Source organism: Ictalurus punctatus, chromosome 23 (genome assembly GCF_001660625.3).
Source record: "Ictalurus punctatus breed USDA103 chromosome 23, Coco_2.0, whole genome shotgun sequence".
Taxonomy (NCBI): Eukaryota; Metazoa; Chordata; class Actinopteri; order Siluriformes; family Ictaluridae; genus Ictalurus; species Ictalurus punctatus.
Window position 1 is genome coordinate 1,384,381 of NC_030438.2, and position 24,697 is coordinate 1,409,077.

The 24,697-nt window shown below is 41.5% G+C and overlaps 1 protein-coding gene across 5 annotated transcripts in view; it reads left to right on the plus strand.

Annotated features, from left to right (window-relative positions):
• Positions 1-24,697, plus strand: part of prkag2a (protein kinase, AMP-activated, gamma 2 non-catalytic subunit a) — an 87,872-nt gene that overhangs the window by 40,645 nt on the left and 22,530 nt on the right. For all 5 annotated transcript variants that reach the window (XR_006980921.2, XR_001810327.3, XM_017453645.3 and 2 more), the window contains 3 exons: positions 10,352-10,563; positions 13,953-14,004; positions 21,077-21,186. Coding sequence is in view for 3 of the 5 variants with exons in the window: in XM_017453645.3 (XP_017309134.1) it covers positions 10,352-10,563; positions 13,953-14,004; positions 21,077-21,186 (374 nt within the window). In the remaining 2 variants the exon portion in view is untranslated. The remainder of the gene's footprint in view (positions 1-10,351; positions 10,564-13,952; positions 14,005-21,076; positions 21,187-24,697) is intronic.

The window sequence follows — 24,697 nt, forward strand, 5'->3', positions numbered from 1 at the left end:
AAACACAAGTTATATATATATATATATATATATATATAAGTTATTATATATATGAGCCTGTGCCCAATGTAGCCTCAGATTCCTATTGTTATAGGAGGCTGAGAGGAGTGGAACCTGATGTTGCCTTCTGCTGTTGTGGCCCATCCACTTTGTGTTGTGTTGTGCTTTCTAAGATGCTTTTCTGCTCACCACGGTTGTAAAGAGTGATTACTTAATTTACCGTAGCCTCCCTGTAAGTGGGAACCAGTCTGGCCGTTCTCCTCTGACCCCAGCAAGGCATTTTGTCGCTCACTGGATGTTTTTTGGTATTTGGACCATTCTATGTACATTCTGAAGACTGTTGTATCTGTGAAAATCCCAGGAGATCAGCAGTTTCTAAAACACTCAATCCAGCCGGTCTGGCACCAACAACCATGGCACATTTTTCTCTCAAACACATCTGTTTCTCTCTCTCTCTCTCTCTCTCTCTCTCTCTCTCTCTGGCTCACTCTCTCTCACACACACACACCCCAACCCCACCCACCACAAGAGAGAAATGAGTCTCAAGTTATTTCTTTCACATGTAAATCCCCATTTATTCAAATTTAAACCCATTTAAATGCCACTACTTTCAGCATGGTATGTGAATTCTGGCTCTGACATTTTCTTCACCATGACCCTGACCAGGATATTATGAATGAAGGAATGCTGTGAATCCATCACACATTGGTGCATGATCAGGTTAATGAACATTGTCTTCCTTTGTGCCACAAGCTTCATGCACACAGCTATGACAAGAAAGTAAAAACCTTCCACTTCTTTTTTTTTTGTTTTTTTTGTTTTTTTTGTTCGGTCCTTCAGGATCCCAATCCACATGCTTACTTCTAATCTCAGCCAGATTCTCTGTGAACCTTTCTAGCAAACTTTCTAAAAAGAAACACAAAAACCCCCAAAAGAATGCACCTCCTATTCGTATCTGTGTGTCTGTTTAGAACGCATGATCTGTTCATTCTGAATAATGTATTCATATTTGGCTACATCACTTGACATCGGATCAAAAAGAAAGTAGTATTTCGCATCTCAGTAATGATTCATTCTTTCTGAATCATCAAGTTGCGGCACAAAGGTCAGCATCTGGTCAACCAGTTTCTTGGTGTCCTCCTCCAACTATCAGCATTTTTACAGTCTTTAGGCTCAGCTCTCCCTCTCAAACAGCAGTAGCAGTCTATGAAGACAATCACTGAAAGCATAAGATTGGCAGAGCAAAAGAATGTCTATTAAATGTGCTTCCAATCCCACTCGATGCGTTTACTAAACTGAAAGCTGAGGCGAAATTTTGCAAAGACCTAAAGGGCCATTTGTAGACTAGACACTAAAATTAATCCGGCCCAGGAAGTAATGATGTTCACGCAATTCTAAGTTTATCCCTAAACTGAACTGTAGCGGAGGTGTAACCTTTTGGGTAATGGTTTCTGTTAAGAGAAGGAGTGATGACGTCAGTACGAATGTTTTTGTCAGCGACATTTATCCAGACTGTTAAGAGCACAGCCAGAAACTGTGAAATTCACTCTCCGAAGCACAGGCTGTGATGACTGTTAAAGCATAACCAAAGACAGCATCATGTATTGAAAGGGTGCAGTGAAAGCATCTTCTCTCTCCAGTGCATTACAGATGGACATTAATACAAGGTATTCCTGTGGTAGCCTAATTAGTGCAACAAAGCATACTGTAATATTACGACAACCTCTAAAGACAATAAACTCGTATTAACTCCTGATATTTTCACTTAATAATTCTTATTAGTTTATTATAGGTCTTTTTTATGCCGCTATTTGTATGTGGTGGAGGCATAATATTTACGGGTTGGTCGTGTATCCGTCTATCTGAGATTCTCTTTAGCAACATTTCTATAGAACAATTGAAACAAGTGAAAGTTTGTGTGTGTGTGTGTGTGTGTGTGTGTGTGTGTGTATATACATATATGCCAAAATATATATGCCAAAAGTCTGTGGGCACCTGACATTCATAACCATATGCGCCCATTCCAAAACTATGAGCATTAACATGGAGTTGGTTCCGCATTTGCTGCTATAACAGCCTCCATTCTTCTGAGAAGGCTTTCCACTAGATTTTGTAACGTGGCTGTATGGATTCACGCTCATTCAACCACAAGACCATTAGTGAGGTCAGGCACTGATGTCAGACGAGGAGGCCTGCGGCGCAGTCAGTGTTCCAATTCATCCCAAAAGCATTCAGTGGGGTTGAAGTCAAGGCTTGGACCATTCGATTTCCTCTGTACCAACCTTGGCAAACCATGTCTTTATGAAGCTCGCTTTGTGCATGGGATGTGAAACAGGCTTGGGCCTTTAGTTCCAGTGAAGGGAAATCTTTATGCTACAGCATACTAATACATTCTAGACAATTGTTTGCTTGAGGCAAGAGTTTGGGGAAGGCCTACATATTGATGGGATGGTCAGGTATATCATATTGTGTGCATATTGTAATACTGTTCCATCAAATGCCGAAACCTTGTAGTACTGCTTTGAATAAAGAGCTGTTTGACTGAACTTTACCAAACTTGAAACCCAAGCACATTTTGAATTACTTTGGCCAATGGGGGTGGCACAGCATGAAAATAATATCATCATAAACCCGTGCACACTTCATCAGATCCTCTGTAAAAAAAAAAAAAAAAAAAAAAAAAAAAATTGCAGTATAGTGCAATATATTCATCCAGTTCAGCAGAATTACAGTATAAGCACCAATACTGATCAACTGGGAGGCACCAAGGCCACCAAAGGTCCTAAAGTGTAAGCTAAACACAATTAAAACTCTCATATACTGCCCCAAATTTTCCAAATACTTCAGTTATTTTTGAGCTGACTTTGTAGATGAATTTCGGTGAACTCGTATGTCTTTGAAGAGCTCAGTGTAGTGAACTGTTTAGCTGATCTTCACCAAACTTGGAATACACCAATCTGTCATTTGTCTCACTCTGCCTTAAAAAGGTACACACATCTAAAAACTATTTTCTCCTTGCCTCAGCTCCAGAAACAAGCATAATCTCACGCATTCCTCTGAGACACCGATTTTAGTGGGACACATGCAGATGCCTCACACAGTACGTCTTATTTTGTCCTAAAAAGTTTCACACTCGATGAATCATTTTTGCTCTTAACTGCAGCTACAAGAGCAGGTATACAGTTGTCTATTAAAAATGGAAAGTATATAGTACAACTGTGACTTTGCCCAGAGGATGCTGTCTGCCAAAGTTTAGTGACTGAGTAAGGAGAGCATTAGACAGAGAAGCAACCAAGAGGCAGGAGGACTCTGGACTCGGTACCACCAGCATGCTTGACTGTGCGGATGCTGTTCTCAGGGTGATTAGTGTTGATGTAGAAATGTGTAGTTTTGTGTAATCTCTTGTAGTCCTGTGTTGTTTTATGTAGCAACGTGGTCCTGGAAGAACGTTGTTTTGTTTCATTGTGTACTGTACCAGCTGTATATGGTTGAAATGACAATAAAGCCACTTGACTTGTTGGGTTTTCCGAGGCTAAAATGTTCAGTTCTGGTCTCATTAGACTGAAGAACCTTTTTCTACATGTTTGCTGAGTCTCCAGTATGTATGCATCTTGGCAAACTTAAAACAGGATTTCAAATGGCTTATGGCTTATCTCTCTTAAGTACTTGCTTTGTGGCATGCGCTGTTTTTTATAGGCAGAAAACTAAAACTGTGGCCCAAACCTGATTTTTCATATTTGTTTGTTTGTCAGAATTCTGCCCACAGCGACATCTGATTTTCACAGCTTCACAAGTTTTCACAGACAGCCTTGTGTCAGTTTTTAACTGTGGGGATAGCATCCCTTCTCAAATTGACATTGCTAGGGCCTTTAAAAGGCATTAGTGTTGTCCTTTTAGCATCGCTCGGTTTATATGAATGGACTCAAATGCTGTATTGGGTAACCGCTTTGCTGCTGTATTTCTTACACAAGGAGCTAAGCTATTTTGCACCCTATAAAATGATTTATCATGTCAGACTTGTCACATATCTGGCTATATTCAACCCCTAGCTTTCATTCACATCCATTAAATAGCTTAAGAGCCCTTAATGCAGTAACATTAACCAAGTGCTTTAACCACATACACATAGAGTATGAAGTCTACTGCTGTGTATGTAAATAGACATTGCTTTAGTTATAAGCACTACAAGCATTTTTTTTTTGGGGGGGGCACAATAACTAAATAGCTCTGAATTTCTTTGTACTATTCTTAATTGTGAAGTACTTATATGGATGACCACTTGCAATATTGTATTCTGTTGTCATAAAGTAAAGTGTGTGTTAATTGTTTTTTTTGTTTTTTTTAACATCAGTGGCACGTTTAGATTTTAAACAGACTCTCGGAAGAATAAAACTGTGTCAAGCTGACGCATGAGACCGGTGGAAAAACTGTTCCGAAGTATTATATGAGCACAAAATATAATAGTGTGGATATGACTGTGTATTCAGTTCACAAGGAATGTGTGAAGAAAACTTTCAGACGCTCTGTTTAAACACTACTGGCATTGCATTTATGAATGTACATCACCTGTTGACTTTAAACAAGTAATGCCACAATTAGAAGAAAACGGTATAAAATTAATTATATAGATATACAAAGACATGCATGGTGTATTAATTACTGCAAACACATGGACAAGATCTCTGCAGGTGTTTTCCGATCGCTGTCGTTACATAGACACACACAGCTGCTGTAGCGAAGTTTGTGGTGATAAGGTAAAGATCATTGCAGCAGGTTTGAGGTCACTGTGTTCTGCACTCCTCTGTATGTGTGTGTGTTCTGGCTGTCTTTTCCCTCAGGTTTCATGAGACAGAAGCTGAAGTCAGGGACACCCATCTGCTCCATAATTAGGCTCCAGAGAGTGGACACTGACACACCTGTCTGCCCTTTGCCAAACTTACAATACAGAGCTAAACTTGAGTTTGAGCCAGTTCTTATTACCAGGCCAGACAGACAGCTGGGTGCAATGAAGTACAGTGAGCTATAATTGTCTTCGTGTTCCTGTGCTTCAGTAATGTAACACTGTACTGTACGTAGACACTGTTTAGGATTGGTAATTTTGGGATTGCTACAGTAGGTGTAAAAGAGATCTATACTACTGAGGGTTAGGCATCAAATCATCTAATCAGATCATTAAAGCTCAAATGTATTGGACCTCTGTGGGGACAAATTTGATGACCAATGGGTAATCATCAGTGGTATTCTTGGCGTTTAGAAGAAATTAGGAAAGCTTGCATGATTCACAGCATATACCGATCAGCCATAACATTAAAATCATTCACAAGTGACATGAAAAACTTTTGATTCTCTCCTTACAGTGGCACCGGTAAAGGGGTGGGATATAATGGGCAGCAAGTGAACAGTCAGTTCTCAAAGTTGATGTATCGGAAGCAAGAAAAATGGACAAGCGTAAGGATCTGACCGACTTTGACAAGGACCAAATTGTGATGACTAGACAACTGGGTCAGAGCATCTCCAAAACGGAAGTATGCAGTGGTTAGTACCTACCAAAAATGGTCCAAGGAAGGACAACCAATGATCCGGCAGCAGGGTTATGCTAGAAAGGTGTCAGAACACGCAGCACATCACAGCTATCCGCAGACCAGTCGGAGCGCCCATGCTGACCCCTGTCCACTGCCAAAAGCGCCTACACATGAGCATCAGAACTGGACCGTGAAGCAGTGAAAGAAGGCGACCTGATCTGATGAATCATGTTTTCTTTTACATCGTGTGGATGGCCGAGTGCGTGTGCGTCGCTTACCTGGGGAAGAAATGGCACCAGGATGCACTATGAGAAAGAAGCACTGTGATGCTACAGGCAATATTCTGCTGGGAAACCTTGGGTTCCGGCACTGATGTGGATGTTACTTTGACACGTACCACCTACTTAAACATTGTCGCAGACCACCCTGTTGAAGCACACCCCTTCATAGCAACAGTATTCCCTAATAGCAGTGGCCTCTTGCAGCAGGATAACGTGCACACTGTGCACACTGCAAAAATTGTTCAGGAATGATTCGAGGAACATGACAAAGAGTTCAAGATGTTGACTTGGCCTTTAAATTCCCCAGATCATAATCTGATCGAGCATCTGTAGGATGTGCTGGACAAATAATCCGATCCACGGCGGTCCCACCTCGCAACTTGGAGGACTTAAAGGATCTGCTGCTAAAGTGTCGGTGCCAGATACCACAGCACACCTTCAGAGGTCTTGTGGAGTCCACGCCTTGACGGGTCAGAGCTGGTTTGGTGGCACAGGGGGGACCTACACAATATTAGGCAGCTGGTTTTAATGTTATGGCTGATATTTACCCACTTATTATGTTGACCTTCATGAACTGAGTAAATCTTCTCTGACTCCTGCTCAATATAACTGCCTTAGCATTCATTTATGATTGCCCTCAAGCAAGATAGCTGACAATATAACTGCTCTGTGATTCTGGTGTTGGTCATTTTCCTGTTAAGATTCTGTTTTAAACTCATTTTTACTCATTTCATAAGTGAACTGACTACAACCCAAGTAAATGCCAGCTGACAGATAGAGGATGTTGGATTAAAAGTGCAGGGGACGTACAGTATGTGTGTTGAATCCTAAATGTGAGTAAAATGAAGGACTATGAATGATTTTAGTACATATGCATGGAAAAAAAAAAAAAAAAAAATCCCCACTTGTGACCTGTTTACTATTACAAATCATTTTATAATCTTTCTAAAGGTTGGCTCTTGGTAGCTGGGAGTGATTCATAACTCATTCGATGAAATCACCGTGGATACGTAAGGAATAAAAATAACGGCGAGTGCTGTTGTAGTAACAGGATCAATGGCAGGGTGGTGCAATGCCGTTACCACAACAAAGCTGATTATTTTCCAATAACAGGACATCCTTCAGTATTTTATGCCTCTAATAACTAAGATTTGAACGATTTAAATGTATTAATGGACAACATATTGGGCTTTTTAACTGTGTAACGTTATGGGACGTCCAGGAGACAAGTTAGTTAACGTTATCGTATACGTTATAGGCGTAAACAGTCCTTCCCTCACCAGCCTCACATTTTTTTCCCTCTTTCTTGATGTTAATACGACAAACAATGCAGCTTGTCACATCCCTGAGAAACTGTAGAGCACAAAGTCCTCTGTCCTAAAGACTTTCACAAGGCTGAAAGACTTATTGACGTTTATAAAGTGATGACACTGGAGACACCTTCCATGCATGCGAATTAAGCGTCTCCGTACAGAAATCGTCACCGTGTCCGCGATGATGCATTTCCCTTTGTTAAATAACATTTTAAAATGTGTTTATTACTAGCCTTAGATCGAGTAGTTTGTCCACCATGCATGTCCTGTGAATGAGCTGTTACTATACAAAACTATAATGATGATTGTTTCCTTGGAGGGTTATTAATCAATATTTGATGAATTTATTAATGAAATCATCTTTCGTTTATGTCACACCGGTATGACTAAAAGTCATCAGGGGCAGGCTGTTCTTGCACACAAAAATTGCGTACACATCATCATTTTTAGTCGGAATGCTTATAGTAGGAGAATATTTCATTCCTCATATGAAGATAATTTTAATATCAAATCCATGAAGTAGCATCAGATTTCATGAACGAGGCCTCAAACTGCATCACGTTATGCTGTGTGTAAGTTCACTCCCGGGAGTAACGGAGTAAAGAATTTCCCCTGATCTCATATTAAAGGTGGTTTACTTTCTGTCACTTCTTTCACTGTATCAGACAATAAATCATTCACGGTGCTGTTCTAGCTTCAAATCTGCACCGTCATGGTGTTTCATCCAAATCTCACATCAACTTAACGAGCCTGCCATTACAGTGAGTGGTCACATTTTGGGAAGGTAAAAATATCCCTGCGGCGGGGTTTCGCTCGTCTGCTCAGCTGTGATGAATTGGGTATGATCCAGCACAGTGTCGCACATTATTTCTTTTCATTTTGTTAGTGCCAGGATGTGCGATAGTCAGTGTTTGGAGATGTTAGACCTAATTCGTGAAGAAGATGCTAATGAGAGTGGATTGTGCTTGAATGACCGCACGGTTGAATGTATATAGGGAGAAAAAGAGAGAGAAGGAGAGTAGGGGGCAGGCAGTCTTCCAGATGACATCATCCTTGCTCTTTTCAGCTCTCCCAGTTTCTCCCTTTCCCAATGTTTTTTTGGGCTTGTCTAAGAGTAAATAATTTCTTTGTTCAGTATCTATGGAGAAGCTATGGCACTTTTTTTTTTTTTTTTTTTTAGTCTATTGCAACAAGATGTTTTGCTTCAGTTGCAATCCTGATGCTGCCTCTGACTCTGTATATGAGCCGTTAGTGATCAGACAAATCTTATTCTTAATCTGCTCTCCAAATTTATTCTGTCTGTGCAATTTATATATGATGGCCTCCGATGGTGATTTTCCCATCGTCAACACAACCTGTTAACAAGCACCAGGCCACGCAGCACTTCTGAGCTGTCAGGAAGTCTTCCACCCTGCAGCCGAGGCTATGTTTCACTCTCCCCTGAGCAGCTACTCAAAGTGGAAACTTGAGCGCTCAGCTTAGACTCAACACAAATAAAGACACTCAGAGATCAGAGGGCGAATCTCTCTGGAATTAGATCTGACCACAAGAAAAGAAGACATGGCTAGTAGGCATCATGTTCAAACAAAACAAAGCCAAAGCAGTCACAATACTCAATTATGGTGAAGCCATCCAGTTGATTTTTATAGGTAGATTAGATGTACTTTAGTGATCTCTGAGGGGATCAGTTGCTGTTTGACCAATAAAAAATATGTTGGCGAGTAACAACACGAGGCACATTATTTAAATGATTTATGTTAAGGCGAATCCTTTGGGATTCAATGCATACATCAGATTTAGGAATCCGCCATGTAAGTCAGTAATCTGTCAGTCTTATTTATGACCACTTTCTTAATAATATATAAGAGAATTCTCTCATATATTATTATGTTAGCATGTTATGGTGAATGAGATTCTTACAGTATGTGAAATGCTACAGCATGCTTCTCGTTCCTCCTCCTTTTCCTCTAAGCTTACTTATTAGGGGTGGAGGGAAACGCAGTGTGAATCCCACTGGCCTTGGGGTCCAGTGACGTGTGAAATAAATGTGATAAAGACTGTACGGACTGTGCATGCTCTGTGTGTGTGCCTGTAACGGAGCCGTTAAACAGGGAGGCATGCTTCTCAGGCCACTTTCCTGGCATGGGTTCAGCATAAAGTGGGATCAGGAAGGAAATGTCACTGTCCAATATGGGCAACCTGTCAACATACACAGTGACGTTACAATGCAGTGTCGTGTTGCAGAAGCTTTAGATAGAGAGGTCATATATAAATGTCTTGTCCAGTAAATGTGGACCATATGAATATATCCCTAAAGGAATGCTAGCTCGCTTTACTAATTACAGATCCTGTCCAGCACCGATCAATTTTATGAACATACTGTAATCCACCTGTTCGTGTATTAAGCTTATTATTTAAATGTGTGCAATAATATTTTGGCTACATAATGGATTGCAGAACGCATTTTTATTCAACTTGTCATTAGCTAACACTATTTATAGACCAACTGTTTTTATTTTTTATTTTTTGTTATTTGAATTAAACCCTTCATTTTTTTAAATGATTTTTTAAAAATCAATTTAAGATGATAAAAAAAACGGAATCAATCGATAATCCACTAATCATAGAATATAAGGATGTTTTCTTTGAGACACGTGAAGCTGCCACATTTTTTTTTTTTACTGAGACATGAAGAACATCATGGCAATGGCATTACATATTAAAATCAAATAAACACAAATTTACCTGAAGCCTGAATTCAAAATAATGGATACAAATGTTTCATGATTAAACATTAACCACATAAAATCCTAAATATCCTAAATATAGACCTAATATATAAACTCCTAAATATAAACCCAAGTTAACCTCAATATTTAGAAAATAAGTTAATTTATACGCTTTATATTTTATTGTTATTGTTACTAGGTAAACTAATAGCTCATGTAACCCCTAGTCTGCTTTTCTTCAAGCATGCTTGCTAGTATATTTAGGGATGCTTTGTTCTGCTGGTTATGTATTACAGAAATAATGAAAGACTTGAAAGCAGTTTAGTTTTGCTCTACTTGTGCCTAGGATGGTGAGCTAGATCAAGGAATACATCATCTTTATGTATTTTACATTTTTTTTCAATGATCAGTTATTCCTTCAGGTCTGACGCTTAGGGATATAAGGCCTATTAACATTTTATCTGAACCCAGACCAACATTATCACTCTTTTTTTCTTTCCACACAGCGTCTGGGATCTCCTCACTGCCCACCACTCCTACACAACTGACCAAACCCTCACCATCATTTCCTCTGGAAGAAAACCCCAACCTCCCGATGCGTCAAGAGGAACGTTTGCGCTCTCTGTCCTCTCCCCCAGACACGGGCCAGCACTTCAGCGTGCCCTCGGCCAAGCCACCTCTCACCGCTTCCTCGGCACCCATCGCTACCTCACGCCTGGTGAGTGCCCTACGACTTTTATCTGCAAGTTTACATTGAACTGTTATATTTCTGTTCAAAAAAATAATTGACGAGAGATGACCACAGGGACAGTGTTAGGATCCTTCAATCAGTGCTAATGATGTAATGAGAATCTTTCATTATGCAGTGCTGGGACACTCACAGTGCTGTGAAAAAGTATGAGATTTTTTCTGTTTTTGTATACATCTCATAGTAAATTGTTTTAGAAATAAAAACAAAAGATTTAACAAAGGCAATCTGAGTAAACACAGAATAACAGTTTTTAAATTATGATTTTATTAATTGAAGGGCAGCAGCGGGAATTGAACCCCCAACGCTGGAGGTGCAAGGTGACCCCCCTCCCCCCAAAATATATATTTTGTTGATTGCTATATCACATTAAAGGTGGAAAAAGATGTGTTATTATTTATCTTGGTTTCTTTTTCTCTTTTTTTTTCTCTTTTTTCTTTATCATCACCAAAACATGCCATTTTAACAGAGGTCTGTAGACTTTCTATTTTTTGCTTGTATTTCCCCATTTGTGCTAAATGAAGAAATGTAAATGTACAACCCCAATTCCAAAAAAGTCGTGACGCTGTGTAAAATGTAAATTAAAACAGAATGCAATGATTTGCAATTCTCATAATCCCATACGTGATTCACAATAGAACATATCAAATATGTAAACTGAGGAAATGTACAATTTTAAGGAAAAAATAAGGTCATTTTGAATTTGACGGCCGCAACACGCATCATATATTATTTAGGATGGGGGGGATAAGTAAGTGTTACTAAAAAGAAACAGCTGGAGGAACATTTTGTAGCTGATTAGGTTAATTGGCAAGAGGTCAGTGACATGATTGGGTATAAAAAGAGTGTCTTAGAGAGGTAGAGTGTCTCAGAAGTAAAGATGGGATGGAACTTTTTAAAATCTAGTTTTCATTCTTTTCATTCTAATCATCCCATTAAGACAGAAAATAACAGTAACTACTACATAGTTGGTCACCAAGCATGTGACTGTTAACAGAGTAATAAAATAAGTGACGTTTTGGAGAAACACCACATCTGAAGATCTGAAGCTTAACCTCCTCCTTCCTATGCGTATATGCCCATCTCCGCCTTCCATGCTCTATGACTCAGTTTAACGACCTCCCCAGCCTTTCCACCCAGAACTACAGCCAAAGTTCTTCCATTTTCTTCCATTTTACTGCTACCACAATTGATTGTAGGTCTGTTGTGCACTTGTAAAACTATCATTAATCTTTTATGTGAGACGCAAGAACAGCTGTCTCATTGTGTCTTGTTAATAATAATTGCACATATCTTAAAATACCATAATACACCGAAGTCCTCTTTTTTAACTAGCCTACTTTTTTAACTTTTAAGTAGACTTCACATGAAGCAAAAATAGGCCTGCTTACACTTGAGCATAGCTTTCCAGGACTCTTTGATGTTCTCCTTTTAGCAACTTGGGTACTTAGAGCCAGTTTCTTCATTTAGACAAGAGACACACTACATATGCACACACTACATGAACTAAACTCAATTTATGTGCAAATTAAATGTTACTGCATTTTTGTAACACATTTCCCTGTGCATCTCTCTCAATTCTAGTGAAGCCTGATTAAGGCTGATTATGAGCAAATCATCCACATACACACAGAGACAAACGCATAAAAACATTGAAAGAAGCAGTTTTTCATTTAAGAGCCCTTTGCTGCCAGAAAAGCGATTGGCAATTTCACTGAAACCAGTGACTATGCTTATATGCATACAGGCATCAGAATATTCCTGTATACATGCTTGTTGTAAATGCCCGAGTTCCTATTCCGAAATAACTAGCCTACAGCTAATAATCTGTTAGCACCCACAATTCCTTGCAGACTGAGCATGCACAGATATCTCCTTTAAGTGGATTTGCTCAATAAGGTGTTTCCATGAAAACAATTCAGATTAAAACAGGCATATTTTAGGGGTGGGAATCAGAATATTGTCTTGAGTCTGAATCGGACGACTGGATTACGGCGTTTACATGACTTAATACTAACTAGAATATTGCCAAATTCCGATTAATATCATGTAAACTTAGTCAGTTATGGAACTGCCCCTTTCCCTTTGCTTAAAAACTGTTCTTGCCTTTTGAGAGCCACTTCCACTCCTTAAATGAAGAAACTAGCCAGACTAGCTAGCATGGCTATATTGCAAATCAAGGTATCCCGGTTTGAAATTGATTATTGTTAATTATTTTGTGAGTATTGTACCCTGCTGAAAACTCCGTCTAGGTGTGACCGGCTACTGGTTGCCAAAACCGACCAGTTGATCAAACTGGTAGACCATCCTTGTGAGCTGGTAGAAAGGAAAAATGATCGAGTTACCGCTAATGAAAAAGAAAATAACGGAACAGTAGAGCAATTAGAAAACATTTATTGAGTAAATTATTCAAGTCATAAGGAAGCTGGAAGCTTGACCATCTCGGTGTGTGCAGGGTAGGTCCAGAAACACTCTTAAACAGTACAAACTGCACCTTTATCCACTGGATTTGTAATTTTGTAATATAATGTACTCTGATAATGAAAAGATCTATTGGGTTGGGAACTCCAAAGATAAACATCAAACATCAGGTATTTCATCTCTCTCTCTCTCTCTCTCTCTCTCTGTGTCTCTCTCTCTCTGTGTCTCTCTCTCTGTCTGTCTCTCTGTGTCTCTCTCTCTGTGTCTGTCTGTCTCTGTCTCTCTCTCTCTCTCCCTCTCTCTCTCTCTCTCTCTCTCTCTGGAAACTAGTCAATGGAATTGTATGTTAAAATGCTGGGTTTATGGTGACTGACTCCCAGCTGTTAAAAACTATTTGCAGGCATTTCTGATTTGATAGGGTTTATAAATAGTGATATCGCAAACTATCTGTACAAAATAAATATTTCTGACAGATTTTTATATATATATAAAAAATCCATTACCGTGACTCGGCTTTTAACAGCTAAATTGGTGTATGAGCAACATAGAAAACTAGTATTAGTTTGACCCGCCCCCCCCCCCCCCCAGGAACAAGCCAATAGTTCATTCCAACTACTGCAGTAAACTGGAATAGTCCATTTTAACCCGACTAGAGGGGGTGGCCTGATATCAGAATTCACTTGGAACGCACGAGTGCTCGGCCAGAGCGAGTCTACTCAAGGACAAGCCGAACAGTGTCTGCCCAGGGGAATAAACCGACGCGTAATAAAATGCTTAAATAGCCGTCTGTTTACTCGTTTTCTTGTAACCGAAGGCGGTTTAGTTTCGCGCCGGTGATACGGCGACAAGGCGGCGTGGAGACGAGGAGACGAGTGACAGGCGCGCCGCGTGCACTAAACCCGTTTCTTCACCCGGTCCTCCTTGTTTTTCGTCCACAGGTCCGCGGTTTGTCTGAAGGCATGCTGGAAAAACTCGACCTCGAAGATGAAGGTAAGCGTTTGAAACCTGAACCGAATGTAGCTGTTGTCTTTAACGCTGCTCGTACTGTATGAATGAGGATTGTTGTTCGGTCCCAGCGCCGTCCACCTAGCTCACAGCTTCTCAGCGCGTGCCATGTTGCGCAGGTCCTCCTCTCTCTCCGTCTCCTGCCAGGGCTTCTCCAGCATCTCCCTCCAGCACAGCACAGCAGAGCAGGGGGGCATGTGTGTGTATAATGGTCTACACTAGTGTATGCGTTACATATTAATCCCATTCGAGCTGGCGATGCGGATTTCCTCCTCGTCCCCTTTCTTGGAGTCATGCATGTCTTTTAATGAGCAAGATGGCTTGTGTATGACTTAAGCACTAATACACAGGCATGTGGCTGATAAATATACTCCCAACAGCTCTATCTTTCAGAACACATTATTATTATTATTATTATTATTATTATTATTACTTTTGACTCCATCACTGCCAGTTTGAGGAACCCCCCAAACCCAGGATACCCCTAATGCTTGTTTTGTTTTGTCTGGTTAAACAAATAGTTGAGTCATACACTCTCTCTCACTCACTCACTCACACACACACACACACCTCCAACTAAACCAGCAGTGCATACAGTGAAGGACTTGTCCATCTTTCAGACTTGACTGCCCAGTGTGTGTGTGTGTGTGTGAGTGTGTAAAGCAGGGCCGTTAAAATCTCCCCCACGGGGTTGTTTTTGAGCAGATGTTCCTTGAGAGTCATGGGGTTTTTTTTGTTTGTTTGTTTGTTGTGTGTGTGTGTGTGTGTGTGTGTGTGTGTGTTTTTTTTTTTTGGGAGGGTGGGTGTGTCTGCCTGGCACTCTTATTATTGAACAGGATTTTCAGGTTTTTGCAGATTGCTGCCCCTTTAATGCACTTTTTAAAGTGGTCAGGGCATGTTCTGGACGGTGTTAGGCTAGCGGCGAGGAAAGGTCCGAATTTTTCAAGCGGTATCCTAGTACCGCGACCCTCCGGGTTCTAGTGATTTCTTAAAACATAGCCGATGGGTCTGTGAGGGTGCAATGATTAATGTAAACATTTTTCATAAAATATAGTTTGTGCGGGGAAAATTGAGCGGGGGGGTGTGGGGGGAGAACGAATCTCTGGTTTCGACAGCTAGGGAACAATCGTTTTAGTACACATTTAAATGATATGCCTGATATTTTGAATAGTTGGATTGTTTTAGTGAAATAAACGCGTGGTTGAGTGGATTTACTTAATTTCGTGTAATTTGCGTAAACATACGGCCACACGGCTCTTGAGAGGGGGTTCTGCACTACGTTTACATTTTTTTCCCACCAAGTCTCTTGTGATTTTTAAAAAAAAGAAATGTTAAGTCAATTCTCGACAGCAGATGTCGAAGGTCAAGTTAATCTTTCACAAACTTCTAGAAGCCTGTACCTGTATAGTGAACTTTTTAAAAACCGCCGTTTGTTTCCAGATGTGTACACTGTAAACAATAACATTAGCTTTTGGTTCCTGGAAAAGATAACCTCTCTCTCTCTCTCTCTCTCTCTCTCTCTCTCTCTCTCTCTCTCTCTCTCTCTCTCTCTCTCTCTGTTTACTGATTTGATCTATTAGTAAAATCACCCAGGATTTTTGGCCTCTCTGCAGTTCAGCGAACCTCCTTTGTCCAAGAACTGCTTCCGTAATTCAGCAGAAAATCATTTTAGGCTGACTCCGTAATCGGACTACGTATGGATCGAAAGACCGACTTTTCGCCCGGGTGTGCAGTAAGGAGCCTTTAATTTAATTTACGTCGCGCCTTTCAAAAGCACATGTCACTTCACACAGACAGTCACATTAGCACTGCAATCCAAACCACCCAAACGTTATCGAGGACACAAACACGCAAACGGGACAGGTTGCCGATAAGGTGAGGGAGGGAGAAGTTGAACATTTACCTATGTGAATGTTTAGTTTGTTCGGTCCGTACAGGATTTCGCAGAGGTTTTTTTTAATTAATTAATTTTTTTTTGTGATCGCTGCACCCGAAAATGCTCGATTTTGCTGCGGCTCGTGAGACAACATCACGAATCGAGCCATGCAAGTCAAGAGCACGTGAGCTTGAGGAAAGGGCGGGACTTCTTGGAGGTGTCTGTTAATGTAAGAGAGTTCAAACCCCCACTGTCGAACCCCCCCATGTCAATGATTTGGAGAAAGAGACCGCTCTTTTGGTGTATTTTTGAGTGCTCATTCGTTCTCGGAGAGCTCCAGGGCCAGATTACAGAAGTTACGCACTCTGTAAAACCATTTCTCTTTCTTCAAAACACCATGGATTAGCGAGACACTGTTTAAACGTGGGGGCCATGTTTGTACTCGCAGAACACTGAAGCTGACTACAACTGACTAGTGCTTTATCATGGTTTCACCATGTCAACACCGGGTTAGCGTCACGAGAAGTCACCGGTCTGTCCATCTCGGCGCCCTCACCCAGAAGAGCTACAGAGGTGTCAGGGTTTTGAAACGGTCTGTTTTCTTCTGATTGATTTGGCCCACTTGCTCAAATTTTAAGATCATTTGCATAAAAGGCAAAACATACTTTTGCCAACTAGTCCTAGGATTATTATTTTTTTGCCATATCTTCACAAGATTGAGTTTAAAACTCAATAATGATCAAAAACATGGTAAGATTTGTAAACAGTATGGCCCGTCACAGCACTCGATTTTAGAGCTCTTCCTCAAGGCTTAGAGGGAGCATATCCAAAGTCTTTGTGTTCTCGTTACACAATGCCTTTCGTGCCAGATCAGACATTTCAGCATTTTGGCGTTGTCTGTCTTTTTTTTTTTTTTTTTTCTTCTCTTTCTTCAGTGGATGAGCTTCATTAGCGAATGCTTAAGCCCCGGGAGATGTTCTCCCTAAACACGACGACGATGTTTGCACTCAGCACGGGTCTCATGAAGATTAAAGTCTTGCCACACTTGACTTTGAGTAGCTCATCTTCATTAGTGCAGGCGTACAAATCTTTATGTCAACAGGAGCCAGGTGACGGCACCATCCCACAGATTCACACCGTACTCACGGACGCTTTCCGCTCCAGACTGCGCAGTTAAGGAGGTACCAACACCATTCTGTTTCACACTGAGCATGTGTATGAGTAGGGTTTTTTGTTTGTTTGTTTATTCATCAATACCGATAACGGTACTAATTCCTAGTATTGAGCAATCGGGTGCATCCCGTTTTACATGTTGCAGAACATAGATGGATTAACAGCACGCGTCATCACGTCACCGCGCCACGCCGTCCGACGTCCCTCCAGAATTTCACGTGTCGACGTACAGTCGGTCTTCGTTATGGGACCGTGTACAGTTTTGGGTGTTTCGTTTTTTAATTTTACGGAAGCTCTGAGTGCGGTTAATTATCTGTCGTGCCGTACGTGCAAACAGACGACTGCTTGAAGCCGTGGGCTGCGTCCCAAACCGCGTACTTACCGTCTATACAGTAGCTGAGATGCATGCATTTCTCCTACTATATAGCGGGTACGTACGCGGTTTGGGACGCAGCCGTGCTCTCTTGTTTACCGTCAGTCGCTTGAGCGCCGCCGTGTGTGTACGTGACCTGTCGCACAATGCGGTGAAAACTCCCACACGGCGTTAATAGTGTGATTAAGGTGTTTACATGACTGTAATACACGTCCATAATGCGGCTAAAACAGGAATACTCCACACGCCTTAATCCCATGCGTGTTTACTTCGAGTGTGACTTTAATCGGATTAGGGTAATAAGAAATCGCTGTTTACATGCTAGTTTCTTAATCAGAATACCGTCTTAATCGGTGTCGTCTTAATGCAGTCTGAATCCGAGTATGATTCCCCCCGCCCCCAAGAATTGGTCTGGTTTCTGACTCGCTTGATTCTGTCGAACCCTGATGCACTTGGGTTCATCGTACGTGATCGCAAACGCGCATGGAGAACACAGTGACTCGCCATATATTTTTATTTATTTATTAATGTATTTATTTTAATTATTTTGGTGCTTTTCTACATCCCCCTGCCACTCGTGGTACCCGTGAGTAACTAACGATGTCGACATGAGCTAAAACGCACGCGCAGGTTACGTTACTTCCTGAACAAGTGCTGACCCGAGTACGAGTCACGTTCACGGGAATCGCGGCTCCGTTCCAGTGCAACCGAACCGTTTCGGGTCCGGTACCGCCGTGCGCTTGTCGGTCCCCACGACAGCTTTCACTTTACCGGTTTTTCACGCGGACCGTCTTCTGTTTTGGACTCTAAGCTGCCGGTGTGAAAGCCTCCTTAAACGAGAAATGGTTTGTTTTCCTGTCTCTTTTTTAAAAATTTTTTCACGTACCGGTTCAGGGTGATTTATATTGTTTATCGTGATATTTTTAAATGGAAAATTGCAATGAAGGAGCGCACAGTATCGCGCCGTACTGTCTCACCAGACCACATCACCTACTGCACAGTTTGCAGCACAAAACGGCCGTTGTTAAGGGTTTATCTGGGGATTCTTGAAGATGAGGATTAGCTGCAACCTGTAACGGACGTTGAAATGGAAAAGCTTTTCCGGTTTTACCCTGTATTAGTCAGGACAATACACTTTGACTTTTCTCCATGAGTTCATTGTCCAAATGTGTAGAGGCACACACGCACACTATGGCAGATGTTTGGTGGGCAGATACTGTATGTGGTTAAATGGAGGCTCAAAGTGGCCATGGACAGACTGTTTTTCTTTTTTTTTTTTTTTTTCTTTCCCCATCAAAAGCTTTTAAAGCTGTGTACCAAGCAACAAAGATGACCATTCTGCAGTTTAGCTTTGAATGGCTTGGTGGCCGTTTGCCAAAGCGTCATGCCTCTGCAGTAAATCCATCGGGCAATTGTTCGGTCTTGTTTGAGGATTCTCATGAGGCAACAGTTTTGTTTAAAAGCATAGAAAAGCACCGACGTTATTTATTATAAATGCAACTGTTTTTCAGGGTCAGGATTTATTAACTGGATGCCTTTTTATTTTTATTTTTTCCGTCTCTTCCCTCGGCAGTTAATAAGGTGAAGACACTGTACAGACTTTGTTTAGTCAGGCCACGTTGCGCCTACTCGACGTGTTTACCCAAGCGCAGCAGCTGGAAACTGCCTCTGTTAATTGGCCTTGTTTCCATGAGCTAATCTTGAGCAAGTTGAAGATCGTGGGCAAGGTGATGTCTTAAATATGACGAGGGAATATTATCACACTAACCTAGCGAAATTGGGCGAACGATAATTCATCTTCACGCTTGCAAGGAAGCAACGTAAATGGACGATGTAAACGTTTTGGGGGGGGGGGGGGGGGGGGGGCTGCTGTTAAAGCATCTTTTGCTGCTAATACAGCACTCGGTCTTTTTGGGTAAGAGCCTACCAACATGGCATAGCTTGATTTGGCAATTTTACTCCACTCTTCCTTGCAGAAATTCTCCAGATTGACCAGATTGCAAGGGGATCTCTCGTGCCCAGATCTCTTCATTCCGCAGGTGTTCGATAGGATTTAGATTTGGGATCTGACTGGGCCATTCCAAACAGGTTGATCATCTTCTGAAGCCATTCCTTTGTTGACTTGGATTTGTGCTTTGTCTCCTCATGATGGAAGGTGAAATTTTTCTTCAGCTGTCCCAACAGGAGCCCGCAGATTGTGCGCCAAAATAGATTGGTATCAGTCCCTGCTAAAGAGAAGCAACCCCATAACAAAGACGCTGCCGCCACCGTGCTTCGCCGTGCGTCTGGGCTTCTTTGGATGATGTCTGGTTTTTTGCGCCAGACATCTTTTAGGGCTATTCCTACAAAGTTCTAACGCATTTTGCCACATAGTTTGGGGTTGATTTATATGCATGTCTGACAAAATTTAGCTGGGCTTAGATGTTGCTGTTTTAATGCGACTCTTTTAATGTTCGTGTAGGTGTCTTGGCATTGTTTGCACAGTCAACATTTCACTGTTCTCATGTCACATGTAAAAACCTTATTTGAATGTGGTTAGTGTCTGTTTTTGCTAGGCGTGCTAGCGCTGGTGTCATACGGCGCTTTTTATGTTGTTTGAACCGCGTCAACCTACCGAACGTAGGCAACTGTGAACGGAAACTGGAAAACCTGGATACGCGCTCAGGCTAGCCATCTGCCTACCCCACGTTTGTTGCTGTAACTCGTGCATCCTCAGACGGAGGTGAGAAGAAGCTTTTGCAAATGCAACAAGCTGCCGAGTCGAAGCTTGCCCACCTTTCTTCGTTCGACCGATGAGGCAAAGCAGAACCGTCGGTCATTTGTGCAGGCCGTGCCAGCAGAAGTCGCTGACGGACAGGAACTGGCAGAGTGGATAAAGATAATGATCATTTCATGGCACAGAACTCGTTCCAGATCAAGTGGCGCCTCGAAGGAGCCTGGGCTTTTCTTTTAAAATCTGGACTGAGAAGGAAAATGCTTCAATGGCCCCTAAAAATGCCCCGTCTAGCAAAAGACTCGTCCTAGGAAACCGGTCTCGTCTTGTGTGAGTGCTACTGTAGAAACTGCCAAGGCGGCCGAAATCACAGAGCGTGGATGGAGGAGGATGGCGGATACAGATGGGCTGAAATGCAGATTTTCTGCTCGGACGGCCTGGCTGTGCTGCTTATTTATTTATTTATTTATTTATTTATTTATTTATTTATTATCGCCACACTAAGACTTCTTTCTTAAATGAAATGTTCTGCTGAATGTCGAATTCAAAGTGTTTCAGTGGTGTTAAATGAACGTATTTCATACAGCTAGGCTGATTTTTCAACGTGGAACGTGTTTTCTTGCAGTGATCGTTCGAGTGCACTTGAACCCGTGTGTAACCTCTGCTTAAATTAATACCCAGTTTGTGTTCGTGAGTGTTTAACTTCCTGTTCAATTCTGGAAAAACTCTTCCCTGCCAGGTAGATGATATCCTTTTGAGAGAATTTAACCTGTGCTACAGGTGAAAAGTTTTGCTTCACAGCGTTGTGGATGTTTACCCCTGCCTGACTTACCTGTATGCATTGTTGATGGGTTTGAATGCCCAGCCCCTGCGCTTCTTCATACACGGGACTCAATGCGGCTTTTGTCTGTTTTCTTTGCAGTTGTCGAAGAGCTTGAAAGTGATATTTACATGCGCTTTATGAAGTCCCACAAGTGCTACGACATTGTCCCCACTAGTTCCAAGCTGGTGGTGTTTGACACAACGCTACAGGTAAGTGCTGTTTCACTGCACATACAATGGCTGCCCCAGACGTGTTCGAAATGACCCGCGTAGCCCGCCTTCCTCAAATTCTGTCGGTCAGAATCTCTCTTCTTTATTCTTTCATCAAAACAAATGAGTACAACGAAACGTCAGAGACTGTTACATCGAGTAAGAACGTCTTTGGTGATTAAAGAATAAATAACAGGAGGGAAAGTCTGTTGCTTGGGCGTCATGTTGACTTGGATGAAATGCTGTTTCGGATAAAATATGACTGTTTTGAAGTAGCTACTCGATTTGCATTTACAGTTGAGGTCGTTTACATACGGCATGCAGAATCTGCAAAATGATAATTTATTACTATTATTATTATTATTATTTTTTTTTTTTTTTTAAAAATTGGATTTATACAAATGAACCAGTTCAAAAGTTTACATACGCTTAATTCTTAATACTGTGTGTCGTTACCTGGATGATGAATGACTGTTTTTATGTTTTGCGATGGTTGTTCGAGTCCCTCGAGGGACTCGTGCACGACTATTACATAAGGTGCGATCAATCACCGATGCTCAAGAAGGCAACACGATACATTTAAGTATCGGGGGGTGTAAACTTTCGAACAGGATGAACAGTGTAAATTGTTATTTTGTCTTTTGGGAAACGTAAATATCGTGTGTAGCTTCTGAAGGGCAGTACTAAATTGGGGGGGGGGGGGGGGGTCTTTAAAGAAAACAATTTACCCCTGTTCAAAAGTTTACACCCCCCGACTCTTAATGTATCGTGTCGCCTTCTTGAGCATCGGTGAACGTTTGTACCGTTTTTACCAGTCGTGTACGAGTCCCTCAGTCGTCCTCACTGCGAAAAGATCGATCTCGACGTCACGTAGCCGCTGTTGGAGAAAGGGTCGAATGTGCAGAAGATGCAGTGGGCAGTTTAACTGCTCAGGACAAAACGAGGGACTCGTGAACAACTCTCACAACACACGAAAGCAGTCGTGGATCCTCCAGGTGACGACACACAGTATTAAAAATGTACGTATGCAAACTTTTGAACTGGTTCATTTGTGTAAACTCGGTTATTATGGTGTCTCGCAATTTTTGTGATCCCTTTTTGTATTTTAATAATTTTTTCACATCTTGCAGATTCTGGAAGGCGTGCGTAAGCGGTATACCACAGCACGCTTAAATGATCAGCTCTGAGACGGTAACGCCGTCAGCAAGGTTTATATTAATACACTCGTTCTAATGGTCTTGTCTCTGTAAGTAACTGCCAGTTCTCAGGGACTTGAATGGTAGATGAGCTGAATAGTCCAAGTCCAATAATAACAAACAGATTAAACCATGTTAATGAACAAAGAAAGATGAATAATTGTTGATATGGTGAAGGTTTTTCTAAGTAGATGTTTAACATTTACGGAAGTGTCTTTGGGAATTATATATATATATGTTTTTTTTTTTTTCTTACATTCAGATGTTTCACTTTCCACTTTTCTTCTTTAACAAGCTGCGTTTATTTTTGTCTTGTTAACCCAAGAGAAAGTCAGGAAACGACTGTTTAGACTTGCTATAACGTAAGTACTGACGGGAATTAACTCGTTTCATGGCCGTTCCGCAGCACTAAAATGCGTTTTATTATTGACCGGTTGAAAGACTGACGGGTTACGCCGTGTTCAAAATCTGGCCATACGGAAAGAGCACATGTAGAGAGAGGATCATGTAATATATTTATAGAGGGCAGTAAGGATATAACGAGAAGAGATTGATGACACGGCATTATATAATCAATATTTTTTGCCATGTTTGTTATGCAAGTGATTCCTGGTGTGCCTCGGCACTTGCTACTTTAGACAGCAGTAAGTTGTTTAAGCGAAATTTTTTTTGTTTTTGTTTTTTTGCAAAAATACACACATTTTATTTGTTGAAGCAAAAAGGCTCTTAACTCGGCCAAAACAAATAAATCCTCCAGAATATGCTCTTCTCACTGTTTAAAAAAAACAACAAAAAAAACAAACAAACACGATTTCCTGTTACATAAGACATAGTCACAAGTCTCCACCCACTCTCTCATCATCAGACTTGTCTTTTTGTAGTTTTCAGTGCGACTCTAAAGGATGCAATGAGTTAAAAAGATCCCAGAGTTAATCAGGGGTGGCGTGTGTGTGTGTGTGTGTGTGCTTTTTACGTTTGCTCCGTCTGTGTGTTGGAGCCTCAAAAGCAAGACGTTGACCGTCCTCTTAAGCCTCCGATGCCCTTTACGGACACAATGGAAGAGCAGCAGAGCGGTGAGCCAGCACCCCTCAGTCTCCCACCAGTGCCTTTCGTCACTGAAGCGTGGATGTGTGAGGGAAGTTAGTTCACGGAATTTTACTGATTTTCTGGTCGTCACGTTCAATTTGCAGCGTTAATTGTTGCATGGGATTCAAATCGGTATGCAGCGTAGCTAGGAGGCTGACGGCCTACCAATGTGTGAATTGCTTGAAACCTGGTACTGGGTTTCCTACATTACTCACTGTTGCAGGCTTTAACATGTCTAGAGGAGAACATTCCGTGCTCATCTACGCTGGGCGAATCTGTGAACGTCTGATATTTATGTAGCGGGTGTTGCTGCAAAATGATTAAAATGGGTCTGATTAAAATAATGGAAGCCTTAGTCTGGTATTTTCTTGGGTTCTGCTACAAGACAAAATACATCTTACAAGTGATGCGTTTCACAGTAGAGTGTACATCTAACCAGAACTGAAGAAAAAAAAAACTTCACACACACACACACAAGTGACAGACCGAAAGTGACGGGTCGCTTGATAGTGTGAACGCAGGCTCAGACTTTCCGACCCCACCAGAGCTGATTTTGTTTCAAGTGCAGCAGCACGGTGAATACGTGACTCACTGCAGCGCTACGCTAGCTGGCAAGAGGGGCGTGGAAGAGGATCACGCCCCCTCCTCCATCCAGAGGTTTCCATTCATCTGAGGAAGAGGCCCAGGGGCTTGGCTCGTCTCATCATGTCCTGTTACCATGGCTCAATTAAAGTTGAACAGTTTCAGACTGTGCTGGAGCAGCAACCCCTGCGAGAAGAGATGTTCTTGTGATGTATTTAGGAGAGCCTTGAGCTGCAGAGATTAATGCTTCGTCTGTGGCTGTGTCTTTCCTGCTGATTCCAATAGTTTTTGAAACAAATTGCCTTTTGATAACGGTCATTGCGTTGAGAGTAAGTGAAGGTGTGACGAGGGTTTAAGCCATCCAAATGCAGAATGCGTTTACAGAGCATGAGATTGGTTCTGTATCTTTTTTGGATCGAGGGTCATGTTTCTCGAGGGGCATCATCATCATCATCATCATCATCTGTGAAAAATGTAGGAGAGAGATTCATTTTAGCAGTGCTTTTGTATTGGCTATGTACTACAAATTAATTTCAACTACATCCTAATGGTGGCAACTTTTTTTAATCTATTTATTTATTTATTTTTTTTAAGACGCTGAAAGACAACGCTTATAATGCGATGTTTACGCTCCTTTACTTTACGAT